General features: G+C 33.4%; 2 protein-coding genes across 3 annotated transcripts; both read left to right on the top strand.

Moving 5' to 3' along the window:
• Positions 1 to 3572: 3572 nt before the first annotated feature.
• Positions 3573 to 13225, top strand: LOC112786614 (V-type proton ATPase subunit a1). Its single transcript, XM_025829986.3, has 18 exons — positions 3573 to 4103; positions 4732 to 4776; positions 5250 to 5366; positions 6920 to 7027; positions 7319 to 7432; positions 7546 to 7719; positions 7880 to 8017; positions 8280 to 8387; positions 8516 to 8623; positions 8819 to 8967; positions 9183 to 9336; positions 9683 to 9843; positions 10669 to 10875; positions 10963 to 11146; positions 11236 to 11319; positions 11647 to 11843; positions 11925 to 11984; positions 12569 to 13225. Exons 1-18 carry the CDS (start codon positions 3972 to 3974, stop codon positions 12771 to 12773), a joined length of 2445 nt encoding a protein of 814 aa, XP_025685771.1. The 5' UTR covers positions 3573 to 3971; the 3' UTR covers positions 12774 to 13225.
• A 1113-nt stretch (positions 13226 to 14338) lies between these two features.
• On the top strand, positions 14339 to 21853 carry LOC112786599 (uncharacterized). Of its 2 annotated transcripts, none has more exons than XM_072232209.1 (11): positions 14339 to 14781; positions 14905 to 15114; positions 15254 to 15504; positions 15632 to 15718; positions 15881 to 16031; positions 16242 to 16384; positions 16509 to 16700; positions 16813 to 19355; positions 19485 to 19593; positions 19811 to 19891; positions 21455 to 21853. In XM_072232209.1, the coding sequence occupies exons 1-11, from the start codon at positions 14610 to 14612 to the stop codon at positions 21527 to 21529; spliced, it is 4014 nt and encodes a 1337-aa protein (XP_072088310.1). In that variant the 5' UTR covers positions 14339 to 14609; the 3' UTR covers positions 21530 to 21853. The 2 variants fall into 2 exon arrangements, with proteins under 2 accessions (XP_072088310.1, XP_072088308.1); XM_072232207.1 differs by having other exon boundaries at positions 16491 to 16700.
• The last annotated feature ends 412 nt before the right edge of the window (positions 21854 to 22265 follow it).

The raw sequence follows: 22265 nt of genomic DNA, 5'->3' as shown, positions 1-22265 counted from the left end.
TTCACTACATAATTTCATTATCATCTTGTTTTTTATCAACAATAAAAAATGATTTTTTTTACAAACAATAAATGAAAAGAAATGATTTAGAAAAGAAAAGAAAGATTAAGATTCCATGAGACCATGAGAACCAAATTGCTGAAGAAGAATATCGCAATGCCCTAAGCTTCTTCCATGGCAGCTGTTACTGCTAAATCTTCACTGCATCGCAACAATGCTCACCCTTATGCCGCTATCTTGGTGCTTCTCTTGAGATTTCTTTTTATTTTTGTCGCATCACATTCTCTTAGGTTGGAATATGGTATTTGTATTTGTATTCTTCTTCTCGTCTTTGTTGTGGTGGTGGTATTCTTGGAGGTAGAGATTTTTTCGTTGATGGAGGAGATGTTCTAGTGCAGGTTGGGCGAGCTTCGTCAGGCTTATCTGTAGCATTGTTTTCGTTTTTTCTTCATCTATTTTATTGTTGCTTTAATAATGTGCTTTGTTTTGATTATATTTGATTGCCGTTTTTCTTTTTTGGTTACCTTGTTGCCGCTTTCGTTTTTCTTCTTCCCCACCTCGTTGTTCTTGACATGTTTGTGAGTTATTATAAAGAAAGAAATTGGTTTATTCATAAATTTTGATTATCGTTTAGTTGCTAAAGTTTTAGTCTTTCTTCCAAAATATGGATGAGTTTGGCCTGATGATAATGATATTGCGTGACAGATGATGATGGTTCTCCATTTCTATATATGAAGAAGAAGAAGGAGGAATATAACAATCTTTTGAAAGAGAGAGAGTGACAGTAGAACCAAGAGTAAATTGGAAATTTTATCAAATTTTTTGTCCAACTCAAAATTTTCCGTCAATGAAAACAAAGTCAAGTGACGAATGGTCTTTTTTGTCAAATTTAAAAATTATTGAAAAACTATTTTGCGAATAATATCTTTTGGGTATTAGTTTATCATGACCTGAATCTTTCGAGTACCGAATTGGTATTTGCCTCTAATAACAAATTTAAGAGTAGTTAAGATGATAACTATATTATACAATAACTAAAAAGATTACAGGATCAACTTTTAGAGTTGATAAAATAATTTTTTTACAAATTATATATGATAAAGACATTTTTGAAAGAATTATATGAATAAATTAATATATATTTATTAAATTATATTTTATTTATTAAATGTATATAATAGCAACAAATATAAAATTAGTTAAAAGGACTAATACTATTTTTTTCAAATTAAATACAATTTCGCTAGGGAGACAATAAGGAATATTGACAATGTGAACAATTGGCTGATTATTTAGCCCAACAAGGGTAAAAATGAATATCACTCCACAAATTATCCTAAATCTAAAAACCCTCATTCAGTTATTTCACAAAAACAACCATCCAAACCTTAATTACAAACAATTTTCACCCCCAAATTGTTCTTCCTCCCCAGCCGGCAGCCAACCCCGACGTTCTTCACTAACCATCCTACCTCCGTGACATCAGAGACACTATCACCGTCCTTCAGCTTCAACCCTAGTCCACCCCCTCTCTCGCGTGCGTCTGTCTCCATCGCCGACAACCAACAGCTCGGACGAACGCCACCTTACCGTCGCGAGTCTCTGTGTCATCCGCCGGTAGCCCGCATCGAGGAAGTCCTTCGTCGTTCCCGTCGCGCGTTCCTGGTACCTGGCTCGCCGCTATCTCCCGCGCCGGTACCCAGTTTGGAGGTTGCATCCTGCCACCACCGCCCTAGCGTCCCAGACTGTCGAACTCGTGTCCGCTGAACAGGTCGCCCCACTTGCTGTTACGGCACCCACCCCCAGCCGTCGTCGACATGCTACCGGACGGATACTAACTCGCAGCATGGCCTGTTCTTCCATTGCTGTTTTAACAGAACTCATTAAGCCCCAAAAAACAACCATCTACATAAACAGTAACCAATGGCGGAGCCACATAGTGGGAATGGGGGACAATGGCCCCCTAATTTTAATTTCTTACATGTAAATTATTTGTAAATTTCAGTTTAACTCCTTTAAATTTCAGTTTAACTCCTTAAAATTTTTATTTTAGTCTTATTTTATTGTGTAAATATTTTTGCCCTCTCTAATATTTTATCTAGCTCTGCCCCTGACAGTAAGAATAACCATCCAGTTAAGTATATAAATGAACACCCAATGTTTGTGATAAAAAATAACCATCCAATTACCCACTAAAACGACCACCTGCATACATAATGGCGCGTTGGTGGGTTGCATGACGAACGAAATGTGCGCAAAGGAAGTGTATTCGTCGGGGGTTCGTGGACAGTTGGGCGGTGTCGGCTGGTGTTCTGGACGGCGGTGGGTGGTGTTCTTTGCGGCGTCAGAGCGGAGAGAGTGGAAGAGAATGCACGAGAGGATAGCACTACAAGGCAGAAGCACACACAGAGAAGGGAAGTTATTGTATACGTAACTACATCATTTGTAAATTCTTATATTTTTTTAAATTTAAGATTTACAATTATTAAAAATTATTTTAATTAATTATCATCTGAATTTAATTTCTTTTTTTAACTCTATTGTTCATATTGTTCATTAAACTCATTGTCTCACTATACTTTTTCAATTAAATATTATATACAAGAAAATACTATACTTCAAATTTTTCTTATATTCTTGTTAGGTTGTGTTTCTTTGTAGCTTTTGAAATTGTAACTGAGATTAGAGGACTTCGTCTTAACATTATATTTAATAGATAGAGATTGAAATTAAAATTTAAGTTTTAGGATACAAGATTTCAAATTTTTTTATACTTTTTAAAAATGAATACATATGATACTGAAATTTAATAAATTTTTTAAAATATATTTTCTTTTAACTTTTTAAATTTTAATTTTTGTTCCTCTTTAAAAATAAATTAGGGCTTCTATTTATATTTATTTAAAACTAAACACGGTATTATATTTTAAATAAATAAAATATAATATAAAAAATTAATCAATTTTTTATCTTTTAATATTATTTTTTAATTTTTGTCATTCAATCTCAATCTCCTTTTTAAATCCATCTTAATGGATCATTCCATGAATGATAAATTAAATATGATTTATTACACTTTATTAAGACTTTGTATATAACTTTTAATGTCAAACTTTAGCTAATGCTAGCCTAAATTTTAAAATAATTCCACTTCACGCGACAATACAAAGCAACTTGAGAATAAATGTAATATAATGTAGTATTTTTATCCCGCTCACGTAAGATTATCTAAGGTTCATTGTCAAGAAAAGGACTACTTCACCTAATGTAGTCCTTTTATCCGGCTCTTTTTTTTCATAATTTTTTTAGTTTTATTTATAAAATTAATAATAAAAAATTATACTTTATTTTCTAAATTATTAAAAAGAATTGAAGAGATTTATTTTTTCATAGTCACATGACACAAAAATTTATCCTAAAATTAACATATATACTTATACAAAAATACAGAAAATACATTATAACTTATTTATTGATTGATTTTTAGTATATATATATTTTTATATAATTTCGAATCTAATAAATTAATAAAAAATCAATTCTTTTTAAGTGGATTAAAAAACACCAAACACATACAAAGTTACAAAGAGAGAGTAACCATTTCCATCCAAGTTGATGGACTCAAGTCTCAACTTGAAATAGAGAGTAACCATGTTTTCTGTTTGTAATTTCTCCCACACTAAACTCTGAATTTCTTTATTTTTCGCCAAGTTCGTTCCATCACGTTGCATCGTGTTCGTGTGTGTATTGCAATGACAGTTGCAAAACTGCAAGCATTATCTTCGTCAACTCCGATGCCTGTGCCTCCAACTTAAAAAAAGAAAAGAAAAAAAAAAGGGAAAAACACGCACTCCAAACCTCTCACTCTTCGCACGTAAAAAATAAAAATAAAAATAAACAAAGAGAAGTTTTTCATTTTCTTTTCTCAGATCTAAACGCGAAGTTCCGCTCCCTGCTTGTTTCCCGGGAAAATGGAACGGCTCCCGCCGATGGATCTGATGCGCTCCGAGAAGATGACGCTCGTCCAACTCATCATTCCGGCCGAGTCCGCTCACCGAGCCGTCTCCTATCTCGGCGAACTCGGCCTCCTCCAATTCCGAGACGTACGTTCCATAATACTCTTTCATAGATCAGCTTCATGTTCTTTTCTTTTACTTACACAAATTTTCCGTCATTTTGATTTTTTTTGCTCGTTTTTTATCTTTACTTTTGGAAGAATGATTTCTTCGTGTTTGTTTTGGAGTTCGTTCGTCGTTTTGTTCGAGTTCAGTATGAAAACTGAAAAACTGTTTACGTATCTCTCAAGGAACGGTTGAAGATTGCTATGTTGTTGAATTTCACTGTTGAAATGAATCTGGTAATGGCAAATGGTGTTTCTCTTGTTGTTTGTCACATGCACAGTTAGTGAAAACTGTGATCGAACGTTCTGAGTGTTTATGTGAAATTTCTTTGCATGATGAATCTATTTACTATTGAAGAGCTGGTCAACAATTGCGTAGTCCCATTGTTGTTGTTATATTATTCGTCGTTCATAACTTCTTTAGAATGTTTATAATTATAGGAGGTCTCTCCTAAGTAGTTACTATTTTCTGATGAATCATTGATGTATATATGGGCTTCTAGAAGTGCTTTTGGCCTTCCCAGAATTCCTGGTTTGGACGTTGCTGCTGTAAAATTCTTCTAAGATCTAAAATAATTGTGCTCTTATGAACATACTTTCTTCATCTACAGTTAAATTCTGAGAAAAGTCCCTTTCAGAGAACGTTTGTTAACCAGGTAATCTTCCCTGCTCTCATTAGCCGGAATCCTGTTGGTTTCTTTATACCCCGATATTTGTTGTCTTTTCTGCATTGAAGTTTAAAATGTATTATTTTTGTTTGTCAATATTTGAGGTGAAGTTGGAATTTAAAGGTTTTCCTATTGGAGATCCTGCTAAATACACTTAGTTGGAAGAATATGACAAATAGCATTAATCGTTTCATGTCAATCAGACTATTGTTATCCAAATCCTCAAGATTTGATTTTAAAACTTGTTCTAACTTTGGAATAGTTTTTTAAAAGATGTTTTCCCTCAAGTTTCTAGAATTTACTTAAACCGAACTTCGTGTATAGAAAAAACATTAAAGTTATCGCTTATAGTTTATTTTTGGATTGGATATGATATCAGCAATCTTCAAAAGTCAGGGTTATGCTTATACTTGTCTATATTTATTTATTTATCAATATTAAGTCCCATTTGTATTTAACAGGTGAAGCGATGTGCAGAAATTTCAAGAAAGCTATTCTTCAAGGATCAAATCAGTAAAGCTGGTGTAGTATCTTCTGATCCAGTAATGCAGCCAGATATTCACTTAGAGGATTTAGAGGTCCTTCTCTTATTTTACTGCTTTTTCCCCAACAGATATGGTCAGTAAGTGCCCTAGGGCTTGCATTCAAGTTAGGCTGGGTTTGGTAAAGCTTTTTCAGGAGGTGTTTGTGCTTTTAAAAAGCACAAGCACGTCATTTTGCGTTTGGTAAATTAAAAAGCTCAAGTGCTTGTGCTTGCGGCTTTTAAAAGTTAGGGGTGCTTTTGAAAGCACCTAGGAGGGAGCTTTTCAAAGCTGGCTTATGCTTACTAAATTTTTTTCATTTTCCCGCACATATTTCCCGCTATTATATTGCCATTAAAATCTTCATATATTTCTAACTTCTCTTCCTAACCTTCATAAAATCTAACACAATCTTCATATATTTTTTATTTTTCAACCTAATCTTCACAAATTTCAACACAAATACATCTCTATCACATATTAGGTATGAACTTCTATCTATTTATATTATTTTTTTTGCGTTAATTTTGTATTTTTTCAGTAGATCTATTATGTTTGTTTGTTTTTTTCTGTTCTTTGAAACGGAAAGAGGTTGATGAAAACCAATCATAAAATTTTTTTTGCATGAGCATTAGTCCAAATTATAATAACAACATGTATATACATATGTAAATATAGATATATAATCATAAGAGTATTTTATTTGAGATATGTGTTCCATTTTTTATGATCTGTAAAGCTGAGCCAATATACATATAGGTGGGTAATGGACGTACCCAGTACTAACATTGGATTACATACAAATTTTATTATTGACTAATGATAAATCTATTTATATTAGTACAGAGAATAAATCAAGTAAATATGTTAATTATTAGTCTCTAAAATTTGAGTTAGTATCAAAATAAAGTGTTAATTGATTCAATTAGAACTCCAAAATTTGATTTATGAATCATATTATCAGTTTATTGTTTCTTGTGATTTTTTTTTCAAGTAATGTTAATTAATTATTCTATGATTCTTTTGTTTTTATAATATATCCGGTTCCTGTGTTATTATTAGCCTACTAGAATAGAATAATATTGTAAATATGATAATATGATTAGGATAAAATAAATTTTTATGATACTTATATAAAATTTTAAAGTTAAAAAATAGAAGAATTTATTTATTATATTTATGTTTATTATGAATTTTTTATTTTAACATTATTTTATTTTAAAATATTATATAAAATTTTAAAGAATTTGAAAAAAAAATTTATTTTTTTGTTATAAACATGTTTATTATAATTTTTTCAACTTTTAAAAGCTGTTTTACCAAACACAATTATGGTGCTTGTACTTATTAAAAGCATTTTTTAATTTGATTTTACCAAACGTAAGTGCTGCAGCTTTTAAAAAGCTGTCTTTTAAAAGACAGCTTTCATAAGCTACTTTTAAAAAGCAAAAGCTTTACCAAACTAAGCCTTAATATATTCAGGATGCAGGACAAGAAATTAGAAATGACATGATGTAATTTAAGTCAGTTATCTGCATTTTACTATTTTATGTGGAAACTTTAACACTCGAAGCTGACGTTTTTAGTCTCTTGGATTCCTCTGAAAACAGATACAACTTGCTGAGCATGAACATGTGCTAACTGAAATGAATTCTAACAGTGAGAAGCTTCAGCAATCATATATGGAACTCTTGGAGTTCAAAGTTGTATTGCAAAAGGTATTTCGTTTTGTGATTAGTATTGAACATATTCTCATAACCTCATGTTTCTTTGAAAGTACTAGAGTTGATCATCTGCTTCCTCTTATCTTCATTATAATAATATTCTCCGCTCGAATTTAGTTAGCAAATAGTGCTCTTTCTGATCACAACTTCGCATTAAATACTAGAATGGTGTACTTATTCTAATATTGTTTCTGATTTTATTTTAATCCATTTGCTTTGATATAAAATACTTACTATATACTTTTTTCCCTGAATCCATGATATAATTTTATGGGTAAATTTCAGGCATCTGCTATTCTATTTTCAAATCATGGCCATGCTGTTCCAGAAGAGAGAGAACTAGAGGAGAATATTAACTCAAAAGGAGATTATGTTGAGACACCATTTTTGTTTGAACAGGTCCTTCGTAATTTCATCATTCAAAAGTTTAGAATCCTCTAGTCTATTACCTTTTATTTCGCCTTAATTTTATTTATCTTGGAATGCGCTTCAATTATTTGTATATTTAATAGGAAACGAGTATGGAGCCAACAAATCAATCTGGTTTAAGATTTATCAGCGGCACAATTTGTAAATCCAAAGTTCTTAGCTTTGAAAGGATGTTGTTTCGTGCTACAAGAGGCAACATGCTGTTCAATCAGGAACCAGCTGATGACCAACTCATGGATCCTATTTCAAATGAGATGGTTTTCTTTCTTCTTATTACTTTAATGATGATTTATTTTCGGCTACAATTTTCTTATTCTGTATTTAAGTAATCATTGTACCATTTTATGCCTCCATTTATTTTCTGATCAATGGATTCTTTGTCCGCATGAAGACTGACCTCTGAAATTTTCTTTCCAGATAGAGAAAGCAGTATTTGTGGTGCTTTTCTCTGGGGAGCGAGCAAGAACAAAGATTCTGAAAATTTGTGAGGCGTTTGGGGCACATAGTTACCCTGTCCCTGAAGATATAAGTAAACAAAGGCAGATAATTAACGAGGTAAACATGAGCTTAAGAAGATCCTTATATACTAAATAAGATTTCAGAATACGGTAACATAAAGCTGTTGAGTTTTGTTTTCTGGCAGTATCATTCATTGGTATTGAGTAGTATCATGAGAAAATGTGAATTATATTGAAATGAACTGTGCCTTGCCAAGTAGATTGTTTCTGTTGCTCTATATCATTTATGTCGTCTTTTGTGACTTATACATAGGAAATTGAAAACAAAATGATTTGAAAAGCTTAGTTGGTGGTCATAGGTTTCATCACGTCTTGCTGACATAGAAGCTACTTTGGATGCTGGGACTAGGCACCGGAATAAGGCTCTAGCTTCTGTAGGAGATAATGTTGAAAAATGGATGGACATGGTAAGAGTTAACTTGTGAATATAATCGTCTCAGATTTTTTTTGTTCTGTCTGTTGTAGCTGGAAAAGTGTACTAATCTCTGATAATTATTCTCAAGTAATGGTTCTCAATCTCATCATCCTGTCCTAGGTAAGAAGAGAGAAAGCTGTCTATGATACATTGAACATGCTAAACTTTGATGTCACAAAAAAATGTCTTGTTGGGGAAGGATGGTGCCCTATATCTGCAACAGCACAGGTAGATCCCAACTAAATCTTTTTTTTTTAATAACTGGGATACTTTGTTATTTATCGGAAATGTTAGGTAACTAAAAAGATTTAGCAGCAATTAATGAATGCTAAATAAAATTGGTTGTTTTTTTGTCTCCCTAGCATTACCGGTTATTTATATTATCAGTTTATCACTAAAGAGATTGCATTTATGATATTCCAGATTCAGGAGGCATTGCAACGTGCAACTTTTGATAGCAATTCACTAGTTGGCATAATCTTTCATTCAATGGATGCACTGGAATCTCCGCCTACATATTTTAGGACCAACAATTTCACAAGCCCATATCAGGAAATCGTTGATGCATATGGGTGAGCACAATATTTATTATGGTTTGTAAGAGTAGCATATATGCTTTAAAGACGCAGTGAAGTTAATTACTTTTCGTGGAATTGGAAATACATGAATAGCTTCTATGCCAGTTGATAAATAAACCGTCAGATCAACATGGATGCACTACAAATAAGACAAAGTATAACTTTATTGGAAAACTGAAAATACTCCTGACGAGCATTTTTAATGGCAGTGTTGCAAGATATCAAGAAGCGAATCCTGCAGTTTACACAGTTATTACATTTCCATTTCTTTTCGCGGTGATGTTTGGGGACTGGGGTCATGGAATTTGCCTATTGCTTGGAGCATTAGTCCTTATAGCATGTGAAAAAAAGCTCAGCGCTCAGGTGATTTCATTGTAACTGTCACAAATAAAGTAAACATTGAAAAGATTATACCAAATGCATAATGGGTGTGACACATCAATTGAACATCATTCTTTTTCCATCTAATGTCTAATAAGATCATTGTGATGTTCAACAAGCTAGTACGTCCACTTACTACGAGCAGATTAGCATCAGAGTGTAATTTCTAAGTTGGGTTCCGATCAAAATATATTGAAAACAATTTTATTTATTTTCTGCGAAACACATAATTGCATACAGATAAACCGGTTATGCCTTACTTTTGTCTTGCACTTTGAAAGTTGGCATCGGAACTAGACACCTGATAGTTTTATTTTATTTCTCCCAGAGACTTGGAAGCTTTATGGAGATGCTATTTGGCGGGCGCTATGTGCTTCTTTTAATGTCATTATTTTCAATCTACTGTGGGTTAATCTACAATGAATTTTTCTGTGTTCCTTTTCACATATTTGGAGTGTCGGCTTACAAATGCCGAGATAATTCATGCAGGTCTTCAATAACTTTTGTGCTAGTATTTTTTATTTGTTATATTTCCTAAATACATGATGCATTACTTGGTATTTTATGCTGTCTTTATTATTTCTTTGAATTACACTTGTGCATTCTTTATTAAAACTATTGTTGAGAGCTATTCCATTTATAAAAAGAAAAAGTTCTTCAATAACTTGGTTATTGCGTTTCGGAGTTGGGTATTGCTGTGAACATGAGTTGATTGCCTTCTCTTCTTTAATGCATTTTATGTACAAAGGTATTCTCGAATATGTTCTGTAGCCAGGTTGATGAGATGTATGTCATTTGGGTAGAGGTCCTATGTTCAAACATTGAAGTTATGGTATAAACTCCTAGATATGCCGAATTTTACATTTTCTAAATTTCTGATGTCAATTCACGTCATTCTGCTAAGTTGTGAACGACAATGTGAATAATCATTTCGTTTGACACCATCAATTACCAATTCTAACTTATAAGAGTTACCGTGACATCTGCCAGTTATCCTTGAAGACTGAAGCAAATATTATTTGACTTTTCCTCCCTGTTTGAAGTTTGTACATATTATCATACATTTGTTTCTATTTTTTGTTATATAGGATCAATTCTAACAGGAAAACTATTGTTCTGTTTATTTGAAATTATTGATGTTTCATTTATAAGTTGAAAAAATTATGCCATGAGGAATAATTTATTGCCGTCCCTTGCAAAGATGCACTTGTCTGTTAATGCCCTCTACAGCTTCAGAACTTGATTGGGAAGCTGTTTTTAACTGGTCTTAACTTTGTGCTGTTTGGTTTTTCTTCATTCTCCACATTTTATCAGGGATGCGCATACCATTGGTTTAGTCAAATATCGAGAAACATACCCATTTGGTGTGGATCCCAGATGGCGTGGAAGTCGTTCAGAATTGGCTTTCCTTAACTCCCTCAAGATGAAGATGTCCATTCTACTTGGTGTGGTGCATATGAACTTAGGAATTATGTTGAGTTATTTCAACGCTTGTTTTTTTGTTAACTCAATAGATATAAGGTGTGTTGCTCTTCTAACTCGATGTAGCTATTATTGTTGCCGCCCTTTGAGTAAAATTTTCAACTTACTCTTCATGTTGCTTTCTAGGTACCAGTTTGTGCCACAGATGATTTTCCTCAACAGTCTATTTGGGTATCTTTCCCTTCTCATTGTTGTTAAGTGGTGTACTGGCTCACAAGCGGACCTCTATCATGTAATGATTTACATGTTTTTAAGCCCTTTTGAGAAACTCGGTGAGAATCAGTTATTCTGGGGCCAAGGGGTACTTCAAGTATGATTCTGGTTCTTTTTTTCATTGTTGCTTCATAAATATATTATTGTTCTATTTCCTCGTTTTTCTGAGTTACGGCTTATATGCAGGTAGTTTTGTTACTTTCTGCTCTAATTGCAGTTCCTTGGATGCTCTTTCCAAAACCGTTTATACTAAAGAAGCTTTATGATGAGGTGCCACTTTTGCTTTCAGGGTTCTCTTATTTTATTGCTTGAAAGCTTGATATGTGTAAATTATGTCGGGGTTTGAGCTTCCCCTATTAGGATTCTGATCCGCTGAAGGTGGTTGAACTTCAACTCAACTTGAGATCCATTACAGGATCTTTTTCTGTGGACTAAAATATGCTTGTTCTAACTTACTTACTTCTATAGGCTATGCTGACTTTTTTGTGTTGCCATATTTCAACTTGTTCTATACTTTCCTTCATAGCCAGTTATTAATAACACATGGCCATTGAGTTTGTCAGGCAATTAATCTTCTTCTATCCTGAATTATTATAGAGATTTTTTCAAGGGCAAACTTATGGTAAGCTTAATACAACTGAGATGGAGACTGAGGTGGAACCGGGTTCAGCAGGGCAACATCAGGAGGAATTCAATTTCAGTGAGGTCTTTGTCCACCAAATGATTCACGCCATTGAGTTTGTTCTAGGCTCAGTTTCAAATACAGCATCTTATCTTCGACTTTGGGCATTAAGGTTTTAATCAGCTTCAGCTTTTTCTTTAATTTTCTGTTTTCAGTCGCTGCTCATTCATTAATTTTTGTCATCACTTCGCAGCTTGGCTCACTCAGAACTTTCTACTGTTTTTTATGAGAAAGTCCTGCTTCTTGCTTGGGGGTGAGTTTGATTTATATATAAGCCTTTATATGGTACAATATTTTACTTGGGCTGTTTTCATGTCCTTTATTGAAATGCTTCACCTTTCTTTGTCTCTTTTGGATTTTTTCCCCATAAATATACATTCCAGTATTCCACTGGAACGGCCTTTGATGTACTCTGCTGGCTAGGTGTTATGAAAATACCATGCATCTAACTTCCATTGTTAACCATAAATATTTATGCATCTAGGGAGATAGTGAAGAAATTTAAGTTAAATTAATTCAGATTCCCATGAAATTAAAAGCACGCTCTCATGTTTACTTTCTTTTTTTTTGGCCATGGTTTAGGCTCCAGAATTATCCACTCTCAATGTTTACTTTCTAAAGTTTGAATTTTACTTTAGAGAATAAAGTATGATCTCTCACCATTGATTTTATAGGTGGGACCAATAATAAATATGAAAGAGAAACTATTCAAGAGTAAAAGATTACACTTTACTCTCTAAAGTGAAATTCAAACTTTAGAGGATTGAAATTCGTTATTTTTCATGTCATCAGTTTATCCTAATCATTGATGTCATTCCTTATCAATAACTATAACAGGTATGAAAATATCATCATTCGGATAATAGGGCTAGTTGTTTTTGCCTTTGCAACTGCCTTTATACTACTCATGATGGAGAGTCTGAGTGCGTTTCTTCATGCCCTGCGTCTTCATTGGGTAGAATTTCAAAATAAATTCTACTATGGCGATGGCTACAAGTTCAAACCTTTTTCCTTTGCCTCCTTAATAGATGATGAAAATTGATCCATTCTTGTGTGTGTTTATTGTCAAGACATACTTCAATGGAAGGATCACAAAATGAAAAATTGTACTAACCCAGTGTGGTGGTAGCTTGGACGTGAAGTTTGCTTGATGTTATGCTGCCTGATATTTCAATCTAACCACAAAGTTCTGACTCATTTTCCTGTGGCTATGCTGGAGCAACGGATTTCTGCCAACTGACATGGATGATATCCTTAATAGAATGGTTTTCTTTCTTAGATTAGGAAATGGGAAGAGATAAGGGAAGGGAATGGTTAGAGTAATTCTTGTAAAGAGACGAAGTTGTTGGATTTTGTTGTTTCGGGTAATACACACATAATGTAGCGTAGGCTTTTCTGGCATGTAGAATTGTAGACCATTTTCTTGTAATGATTAATCACCAGTTATACCATTTTACTTTTTCTTTAATGATAGCTAGCAACATACTTGAATAATTCACGCGCGTTTCAACATGCCCTCTGCAACAATCAAGTGATGTAGTCATGTTTCCCGCTGCTTCGTCTTTGGATTTGACATTCATCCTCAGCTTAGATATGCTTTCTTTTTCGTATGAAAAAGTAAAATAAAAATGCATCGTCATGTTCATCTTTATTGCTTTTGATTTGTTAAAATTATTTCGATACTTGCAATCAACTATATATTAATCCTCTGCCCCTGGTGACCCTGGAGAGAGGAATCACAAAACAGTGGTGATACTTGTCATGGTGGCACCTACACAGCCAAACTAAAACGAGTAAATAAGTGAATATTTGTAGACACGTAATAGTCCTAGTTATAGATTGACATTCTTGAAATTAATATATTAAATAAATAATTAAGTTTGCATAAAAAAGTATTTTGTTCAAAATTAAAATTGTTCATAAAAAAAAAACTTCACAATATTAGAGTTCCCTGCAATGGAATGACCGAATGAACAAAATAAATGCAGAATAACTGAAGGAAAGATTAAGGCATTAGGCTAATAAAGTAGATAATTAAATGGATTTAGCTAATTAAATATAGTTTTTCTTTGGTCAAGTACTTGGTAAAGTAGTCAAGGACTCACTCAATTTATTGGGAAGCTTTAAAAAAATAATTTTTTTTGAGTTTTTGACTTTTGAAAAGTAATAGTATTAATGTCTGGTGTAATTTTTAAAACTAAATTATAACTTTTTAAAAAATTATTTAAGAGTTTATAGAAAAATTAAAAAAATAACTTTTCTCATAATATTATTATTTTTTATCACATTTTTATAAAATAAATACTTTTAAAACAAAAAATTCAAATACAAAATAATTTATTTATAAATTATTTTTAATATAATTATTTATTGCTTAAATTATTTTTTTTAAAAATATCTTAATTAAGTTATTTTTTTAAATTGGACAACAAAGGGTCGAAGTCTAGGCTAGACTTCACGGGCCACATAGGAAGAAATGGTAAAATAACCAACGACCCAACAACCAAATTAGGTTGGTCTAATGGTTAGCTCAAATCATCTAATGGTTAGCTCAAATCAAAAAAATTAACGACCGAACAACCCAAGCTCCTAAGCTCAATGACCATTGACCAATCATATTCATTCCCGTACCGTTGGATGGCACCTTCTTAGTTCTTTCAAATTCACATACCTCATCTTGTAACTTACTTTTTTTTAAGGTGAACTCATCATGTAACTTCAAACCCTCGTATAAAAGCGACGGTGATTGTTCCCTTCCCGCTCAACCCTCGTTTCAAAAATTCAGATCCAACAATAATAATAACCGTAACCGAACGCCAAGTCCAAATCCAGATCTATTCGCATTTACTGCGATACTGATGAGAAGAGAAGAAAAATCATGGATTCCATTTCTAACATCCCACTCTTAGAAATCACAGCCGAAGACGATTCCCTACTCTTAGATGCTTCCACCGCCGGAGGCGACTCTGCCGTCTCCTCCGCCGCCGCCGCCGCGTCCACCGTCTTTTCCTGCTCTCCTCTAATATCTGTCCGATCTCTCCCTCGAACAAGTTAGTGCTTCGTACTTTAACTCTTATATTACGTTATTTCCAATTTCATTTAAAATTTTCACAAAAGAAGTCGATGATTTCAAATAGTAGTCCTCTGCGGTTGTTGATGGTGTGATGCCGCAGATGGTAGGGTTGGTGACGTGAACTCCGAAAACGCCAGTGCCGCGACGCAGAAAGACAGTAAGAACAACAAAGAGAACGTGATTTGGAACAACAAACCGGAAGCGGCGAAGCTCAGCATGGAGCCTCAGCAGATGAAGAGGAAGAAGAAAGAAGGAGGCTATAATTTGCGAAAAAGCTTGGCGTGGAATCGTGCTTTCTTCGAGGAAGAAGGTATAATTTTCAGTTCTACTATTTCTCGATTCACATCGATAAGGTTGAGGAATATTAGCGGCAAAACACTTTAAGGTGATATTTATTACTAAATTATAATTAATAATTAGTTATTAATGTTGAGTGTTAATTGATTAAGGTGTTTTGAACCCGTTGGAACTTTCTATGATTAGTGGCACTGCCACTCCTAAGAGGCCTAACACGGTGTTGAAAGCTATCAACGAGGAAGAGCCAGCTAGTGCCTCTATAGCACTTAAGGAAATTGAAGATAATTTGTTTAAGCAATCCTCGGAAGGTGTTGTTTGCACTGAAAATAGAAGCGTTGGTGTTGCTGCTTTTCTATCTCCCAAATCTGGAGCATCAACCAAGGTTAAAGCCTTTGCTTCTGTGGTTAGTCTCTATTCTGCTGCTGCTGCTGTTGTTGTTTTCCTTTTTTTTAATTATTTTGTTTATATCTATGATCTATCATATGCACTTTTTTTTATTTAATTTTGGATTACCATATGTGATTTGTTAGGCTAAGCGGAAGGTGCTTGCAAACAATGATACTGTTGTGAATAGACCTAAACGAAACGTGTGTCTCCGGCCAGCAGCTTCATCTTCATATCCTTGCAATTGATTGCCTAGATTATATGTTAAGTAGGTGTTTAGTGTTTTGCTTATTTTATTTTATTGAGTTGTTTGTGTTTCTGGTTTTCTGCATCTTTTCATTTTTAACTATAGAAAGGTTTTCTTCTTTACGCCTTGACCTTGACTCCTTTGAAAACTGAAAAGACCTGAACCAGTGAAGGCAACAAATAGGGAATCAAAAGCCACTAATATTGATCCAAAATCCAATGCACCGGGGGTTACAAATACGCCCAGGAGAGGAACGTTGAGCACAAGTTTACCTAAGAGAAATCACAATGCACATCCGGGTAAGCTTTGCAATTCGTTTTTGTTTCTTTTTTTAATAGGTGCTTTGACAACTCTAAATATGAGAGATATGTTTGCAAACTATTACTGTTTGGTATTAATAATTATAGTGTGAAATCGAAAAGTCATACAATTCAATTTGATTGAGGTTTTTAATCTCAATTTGATGAATAAATTGCTTGTGTTTTGTTAACTTTGTGTCTCTTCGACAGCTACTAATATCCAAAAGTATGCTGGAGCAAAAGGCTTGTCAAAAAACCCTAGAATTGTGCCATTGCCAAATAAGCCAAAAGTTGATCAGGCTGATAAATGTTCAATTTCCAGAACTGTCAACAAGGAAGCTAGAAAGCATTTGGTTCGAACTTTAACCTTCTACAGGCTATAGCTTTCAATATTATTTGCTTCATCTGTTGTTTAGTCATTTTAGTTTAAATAATAAGCATGCGATTATTCTCTTGAAGTTTTTTGAACATGCACAGGATAGCTCAATCTCAGAAAAATCTGTACCATCTGGACAGCATCAATCAGGATCTAGAGGACCTAATGTTTCAGAAGCTTGTGTCCCACAAGTTATTTTGGAGATTAATGAGAAAAAACAAGCGAGACAGTTTCAGACAACAAAACCTTCAGGCCTAAGGATGCCATCTCCCTCATTGGGATTCTTTTCTCAGGTATAACTTCACTACTTGGCTCCATATTTGATACCTAAGTCTATACATCTGTAAAATGATGCTTATGCGTATGATCTCGTATTTAATTATTTATAACTCAACTGCTTTGCAGGCCAAACCTTCCAATTCACACAGCCAATTACAGAAAAGCTCTATACCTTGCAAACCTGAAGAGAATAATTTTCCCAAATTAAGGAAGTTGGAAAGACATTGTATGGATGAGGCAAGACTCCCACAAGTATCTAGTAAAGGGTCTGACACTGTTGAAAACACAATAAATAACTGCAGTGAGAAATTCAGTTTGCCAGATGTAAGGTCAGAAGCAAGCACTGAAGTAAATAGTAATCGTTTAACAGCATCAGTAGTGGAAAGTCATTCATTTGGCCCTGGAAATATAAGTGAGCAAGAAATGGTTGAAAACAAGCAGAACTACATGAATGCAGAACTACACTTTGACTTAAAATCTAAAGAACAAGCAGAACTACACAAAAGCGAAGGTGTCTCTAACATGGAGGACATGGAACTCCCTAGACATGAAAAGAAGCTTCTTTCAAAGAGTAGTCATAGCCATGAGCAGTTGGAGAAAGAGGTTGACCTCCCTTTGGAAGACAAATTACATGATGTTCTGTCCTGTGCGAGTCAGTTGGTAGTTCAAGAACCAGAGCCCATAATCCATCATAGCATGCATAGAAGTTTAATAAAGAGAGATAATATTTCCAATACAATGCCAGATGCCGTGGTACAAGATGAAGAACAAGTCACTAGTAATGTTTTGACTTCTAATGAAAGCTTTTTGCTACAGCAAAAAGATGCCAAGACTTCCAACGATACAAGACATTCTGGAGAATTCAAGGAACACAATTGTGTCAAGACTGCAGGAGCAAATGACAATGCTGTTGGTTATGACAAACAAGGAGATGCTGCACAAGCGGATGTATTGAATGGGAATCCCTTGGCCAATTGCAGCGTCAGTACCCCAAGTATTTTAGGGGTAGTTAATCGGCAGTTAGAGGGGGAACAAATCAGTATTCCAAATCATAGTATAATAGGAGAAATTAGTTCAGAAATTGAAAATGAATCCCAGCGAAATACTTCGGAGGTCATTTGTGTGATAACTGTATCCTCCAAACATCCCCTTGAGAAGTCTGTACCAGAAATTCGTGTTGGTTGTGAAAGTCAACCAAAAGTAGTTGAAAGTGAAGGCCGCCAGCATTCACTCAATGATCAATCAGGTTCCATTCCAGGATCAGTGGATGAAGCAAGCCACCAGATTGTTGATTCAAAAGCAATGGATAATAGCACTCAACCAATTGAACTGGATAGGATGTGTGATGATTGCATAGCTGTTTCAAGAGTTTGTGACGGTGAGGTAAAAAATGTATCTCCAGGAAGCAGAACAATTTGTGAGAATAATACAGAAAATATTCACTTTGTGAAAGCTGACTGTGACTCAAGGGCAAATGATATGTTGATTAATGACTACTGCAACATGTCTGAATGGCAGCTTAGTGATGATGATTCTTCAATGGATACCTCTATGAGCTATGATGATCAGTATGATGTCTCAGGAAACTTTGAGCAGCATGCTAATATACTTCCTGAATGGCAGCTTGGAGATGATGGTTCTTCTAGGCACACTTCAACACAATTAGATGATCACCATGATGTCCCAGGAAATTTTGAGCAACGAGCTGATTCACGTTCAGATTCTGAAACAAACAAAATGGTTTGTGAAGATGAGAGTTTGGTGAAAACTGACGGTCACTTGCTTGATGAGAATGAAGTTTGTGGTGTGACCAAAGATTTCATTTCAAACACCAAAAACTCTATTTGTAGTGGATCTGAAAACCCCTCTCGCTTTTTGCAACTCATTGTACCAGCTCAGTCGGTCACGGAATTAGATCACACTATGAGCAAGAGTGAGAAATCACTTGCGAAAGATGTACAGCCCCTGAACTTTGCTGAAAATCCTGAGGTTTATAATTGCAACAGTGAACAGTGTCTTTCAGTTGCCAATGATCAGCTTCCGTCGGTTAATGAAAAATCTCATCTTTCAGAACTGCAGGGGACTACTGTTGTTTATGCGAATTCGCAGCATGTTAATAACATAATGCACTTGGAGGGTGATGGGGAGACAACAAATGCTGCTTACTCTGAAGAAATCAAGAACCAAAATCTATTTGAGGGTGCATCAAAAGGAAGCATTATCTCTACAAGTGAAAGCAACTATTCAAATCATCATACACAACCAATGCCAGAGTACAAAGATGGAAATCTTGAAGCGGATGACAGCTTAGAATGCCTGCAAATGGGTAATATGAAAGTTTGTTCCACTGACATATTGCCAACAGAAGTTCAATTCAATGATCAAGTTGTGTCTGCTGAGTTTGATTCCTTCATAAAAAGCAGTGAAGATATCACCGAAGAGGTAGTTACTTGCCAATCCGATGTGCATTGTTCTTCTAGTGAAAATTCGAAGTTACCAGCTTCAGATAATGAGCCCTTTCGCACAAGAATCCCACAAGGGAGCGAAGTTAGTTCCCAGGAAGCGAAAAATAACGTTCTTGAGGATCATGAGTTCACTAATATTGACACTCAGAATCAGACAACTGGCGGCCTTCATTTAGCAGAAGAAAGCAGCAAAATAACTCATCAGTGAGTACCTTATTTAATGCGATAAAATTTGCTGTTCTATCTTTTGGCAACCTTTTCAATTTTATATGTACAACATAGTTTGCATACTCTGCACATTTTGTGATGTAACATTAAATTCGTGAATGGCAGCGAGAAATCTGCGACGAAAAGCAAGCCGGAAGTCCCTTCTGTGAAGATTCCACCAAATGTTGCTCCGTTTTCTGATGAATGGTTAGCTGCAATTGAAGCTGCTGGAGAGGTAATCGTATTTCCTGACCTAAATTTTGCTTCTAAACTCGAGATTTCTTTTTTTGTAATACTTTTGTATAGGGTTACGTCAAATGTTCATGTTTGTATCGTATATGGCAATTAACTCATTATTATTAGTTATTACACGTCAATATTATTGAATCGAAGAAATCTGATTCATTTTATGGCGTAGATTTCCAACGTCTGATTATTTACGGTGTTTACAGGAGATTCTGACAATGAAAGGCGGGGCAGTACAAAATTCTCCCCCTGAGAAGCCTCAGCATGAACCAAGTCCTTGGTCCCCGGTAGGTTCATTCTGATCTAACTTTTTTTTTGTGGACAGATATGGGCTGTGAACCCAACCCATACAAAACATACAAGGACACATAGTGGTGCAACAATAATGAAAACCCAACCACCAAAAGCATGTCGCCTTACCGAATTCAAAATTGAATGCTGATTAAGCGCATAACTCCACCATGCGTCATGTTTTTGGTCAAAGTAGAGGGCCTAGGCCCATACATAAAAAAAGGAAAACCTACACCACCCTAATCTTTCCGAACCGGACACGTCCAAAAAAAACATCACCCTAAGCTCTTTTATGACTCTCATCACTTGAAGTCGGCACTCGCGCCATATGCTTTTTTTTATTATTATTATTAAACACTAAATTTAAACATGTCTAGAAACTAAAATAATTAAATTTGTATTTAAAAAAGTATTTAATAAAAATTTTAAAAATTGATATTTAATTTATCCTTATTAAGTTATTTGAAAAGATTATATTTAATTAAAATTATTTGTATATATTAATTAATTACTTATATTTGAAATTTAAAAATAACCATTCATCTTATTGATTTTTTTTTTGTAATTTATTTTCTAATTACATGAAACTATTTTTGTAAAAGAAAATTATGATTAGCAAAATGGATATTATCAATAATTGTTACTCAAAAAAAACTAATAATAATAATATCAATATATAAATACAATTAGAAAAAGAAATAAAATTGTATTTGTAACTATAGATCCAAAAATTAAAGAGTATATGTAAACTATTGCATGAGAGAACTAATTTGTGAATTTAAATATGGTTTCAAGTAAATATGAATGTGTTAATGATAATTATTTTCAAAAATTAGAAAATATACACACTTTTTGAATAACAAAATTAAATGTTTATTAAAAATTATACACTTTACTAAATGCTTCTATATGAATTGATTTTCTCTTCTTCTATCTCGATGGTAAAATTTTGTATTTAAAATTTAAAAATATGTTTGTAATTTTTAGTAAAAGAATATATTAACACATTGTGGAGAATTTTCGTTCAAAAATTTTAAAATCACAATTGTGTTAAATCGATGTTTTTATTTGAGTCTTTTCTCGAATTTTATGATAAAATTTTTCAAAATAATAATAATTCTCGTCAAAAAATACATTAGCACATACGAATTCTCTTGTCTTTTGTTGTGATTTTTTATAATTTATTGGGAATAATTATCTTTTAAATTAAAATTTAATAAGTGTTCTTAATATTAATTTTTTTTCATAATCTTTTATCATTAAATCACCTTAAAAAGAGTAAATGAAGAAAACAAAACTTGATATACCCATATAGATTAAAAAATATTATACCACCTAAAAAATTTGTGTAACCAGATAAAATGATGTTAAATGTTTAAGAATAATTGTAGAATGATCTTAATTTTTTTTAATATATTATAAATAGATTTTATGAACTTTGGAAGCTCTTCACGGATCATTGGTCACTTCTGAATCTGATTTGCGCTTGGTATTTAGATTGGTATTGGTATAAAGTCTATAAATATTAATTTGCTTTCTTTGTTTCATTTCGGTTGTAGGTTCGTAAACATCAAGCCATTGGACCGTATGATTGTACGAAACACACTAATATTCCACATTCCGATTCCTCATGACAAAAACTCTGATTTGTGATTTGATCTTACAATATCTTCAATCACTAACTTTTTCTTCGTTGCTGGTCTCTTTAACTAAAGACACGTTGTATGGAGCAAGGAGCGATGCTCCATGAAAATGTTTTCAAAGAGCAAAAAAGATTTAAAAAAATAATTAGCTTATTTTCACTAACTGTAAATGATATCTGTTATACTTGGTTTTACAATTGTATAATGATTCATTTTACGATTTTCCACTATGTGTAGGATATGACTAACAAACTGAATAATGATCCTTCGCAGATTTACGAAGATCTAATGTCAACGCTTCATGTATCTTCTCTATATAGTTTGTTTAGTTATCATTAAATGGCTTCTATGAATAATATAATTTGGATATGTTTTAGATACTTCAATTAAATACATGGATTATAATAGTAATTAGGTATATAAATAATAAAAATCAGTTTATATTGTCGTGTTTATAAACTTTTTTGCTTTAATATTGGTTCTTTTTATCCTACAGGTTATTTTTAATTCATTCCCTACCAAATTATAATCTTCATAGATGTTTTAAAATGAGGTTTATTAATCTCAATGAGGCAAGTCTCAATGATTTGACATTAGCAACGGATTTTTTTTTCTTGTTTAATTTGTAAATTTTATTTCTAACGCTCAACATATACTTGTTTAAATTATAATATTAAACACATTTAAATTATAATATTAAACACATTTAAATGATAAAATATTAGAA

The sequence above is a fragment of the Arachis hypogaea genome, chromosome 3, assembly GCF_003086295.3.
Source record: "Arachis hypogaea cultivar Tifrunner chromosome 3, arahy.Tifrunner.gnm2.J5K5, whole genome shotgun sequence".
Taxonomy (NCBI): Eukaryota; Viridiplantae; Streptophyta; class Magnoliopsida; order Fabales; family Fabaceae; genus Arachis; species Arachis hypogaea.
The sequence above is the reverse complement of the archived record's forward strand: the minus strand, read 5'-3'. Positions and strand labels throughout refer to the sequence as shown.

Coding starts and splice junctions, on each gene's coding strand:
- LOC112786599 (XM_072232207.1), top strand. CDS start 14,610: ATGGATTCCATTTCTAACATCCCACTCTTAGAAATCACAGCCGAAGAC. Junction 15,505..15,631: donor TTAAAGCCTTTGCTTCTGTG/GTTAGTCTCTAT, acceptor GTGATTTGTTAG/GCTAAGCGGAAGGTGCTTGC. Junction 16,032..16,241: donor AAATCACAATGCACATCCGG/GTAAGCTTTGCA, acceptor TCTCTTCGACAG/CTACTAATATCCAAAAGTAT.
- LOC112786614 (XM_025829986.3), top strand. CDS start 3,972: ATGGAACGGCTCCCGCCGATGGATCTGATGCGCTCCGAGAAGATGACG. Junction 7,720..7,879: donor ATCCTATTTCAAATGAGATG/GTTTTCTTTCTT, acceptor TTTTCTTTCCAG/ATAGAGAAAGCAGTATTTGT. Junction 8,624..8,818: donor CTATATCTGCAACAGCACAG/GTAGATCCCAAC, acceptor ATGATATTCCAG/ATTCAGGAGGCATTGCAACG.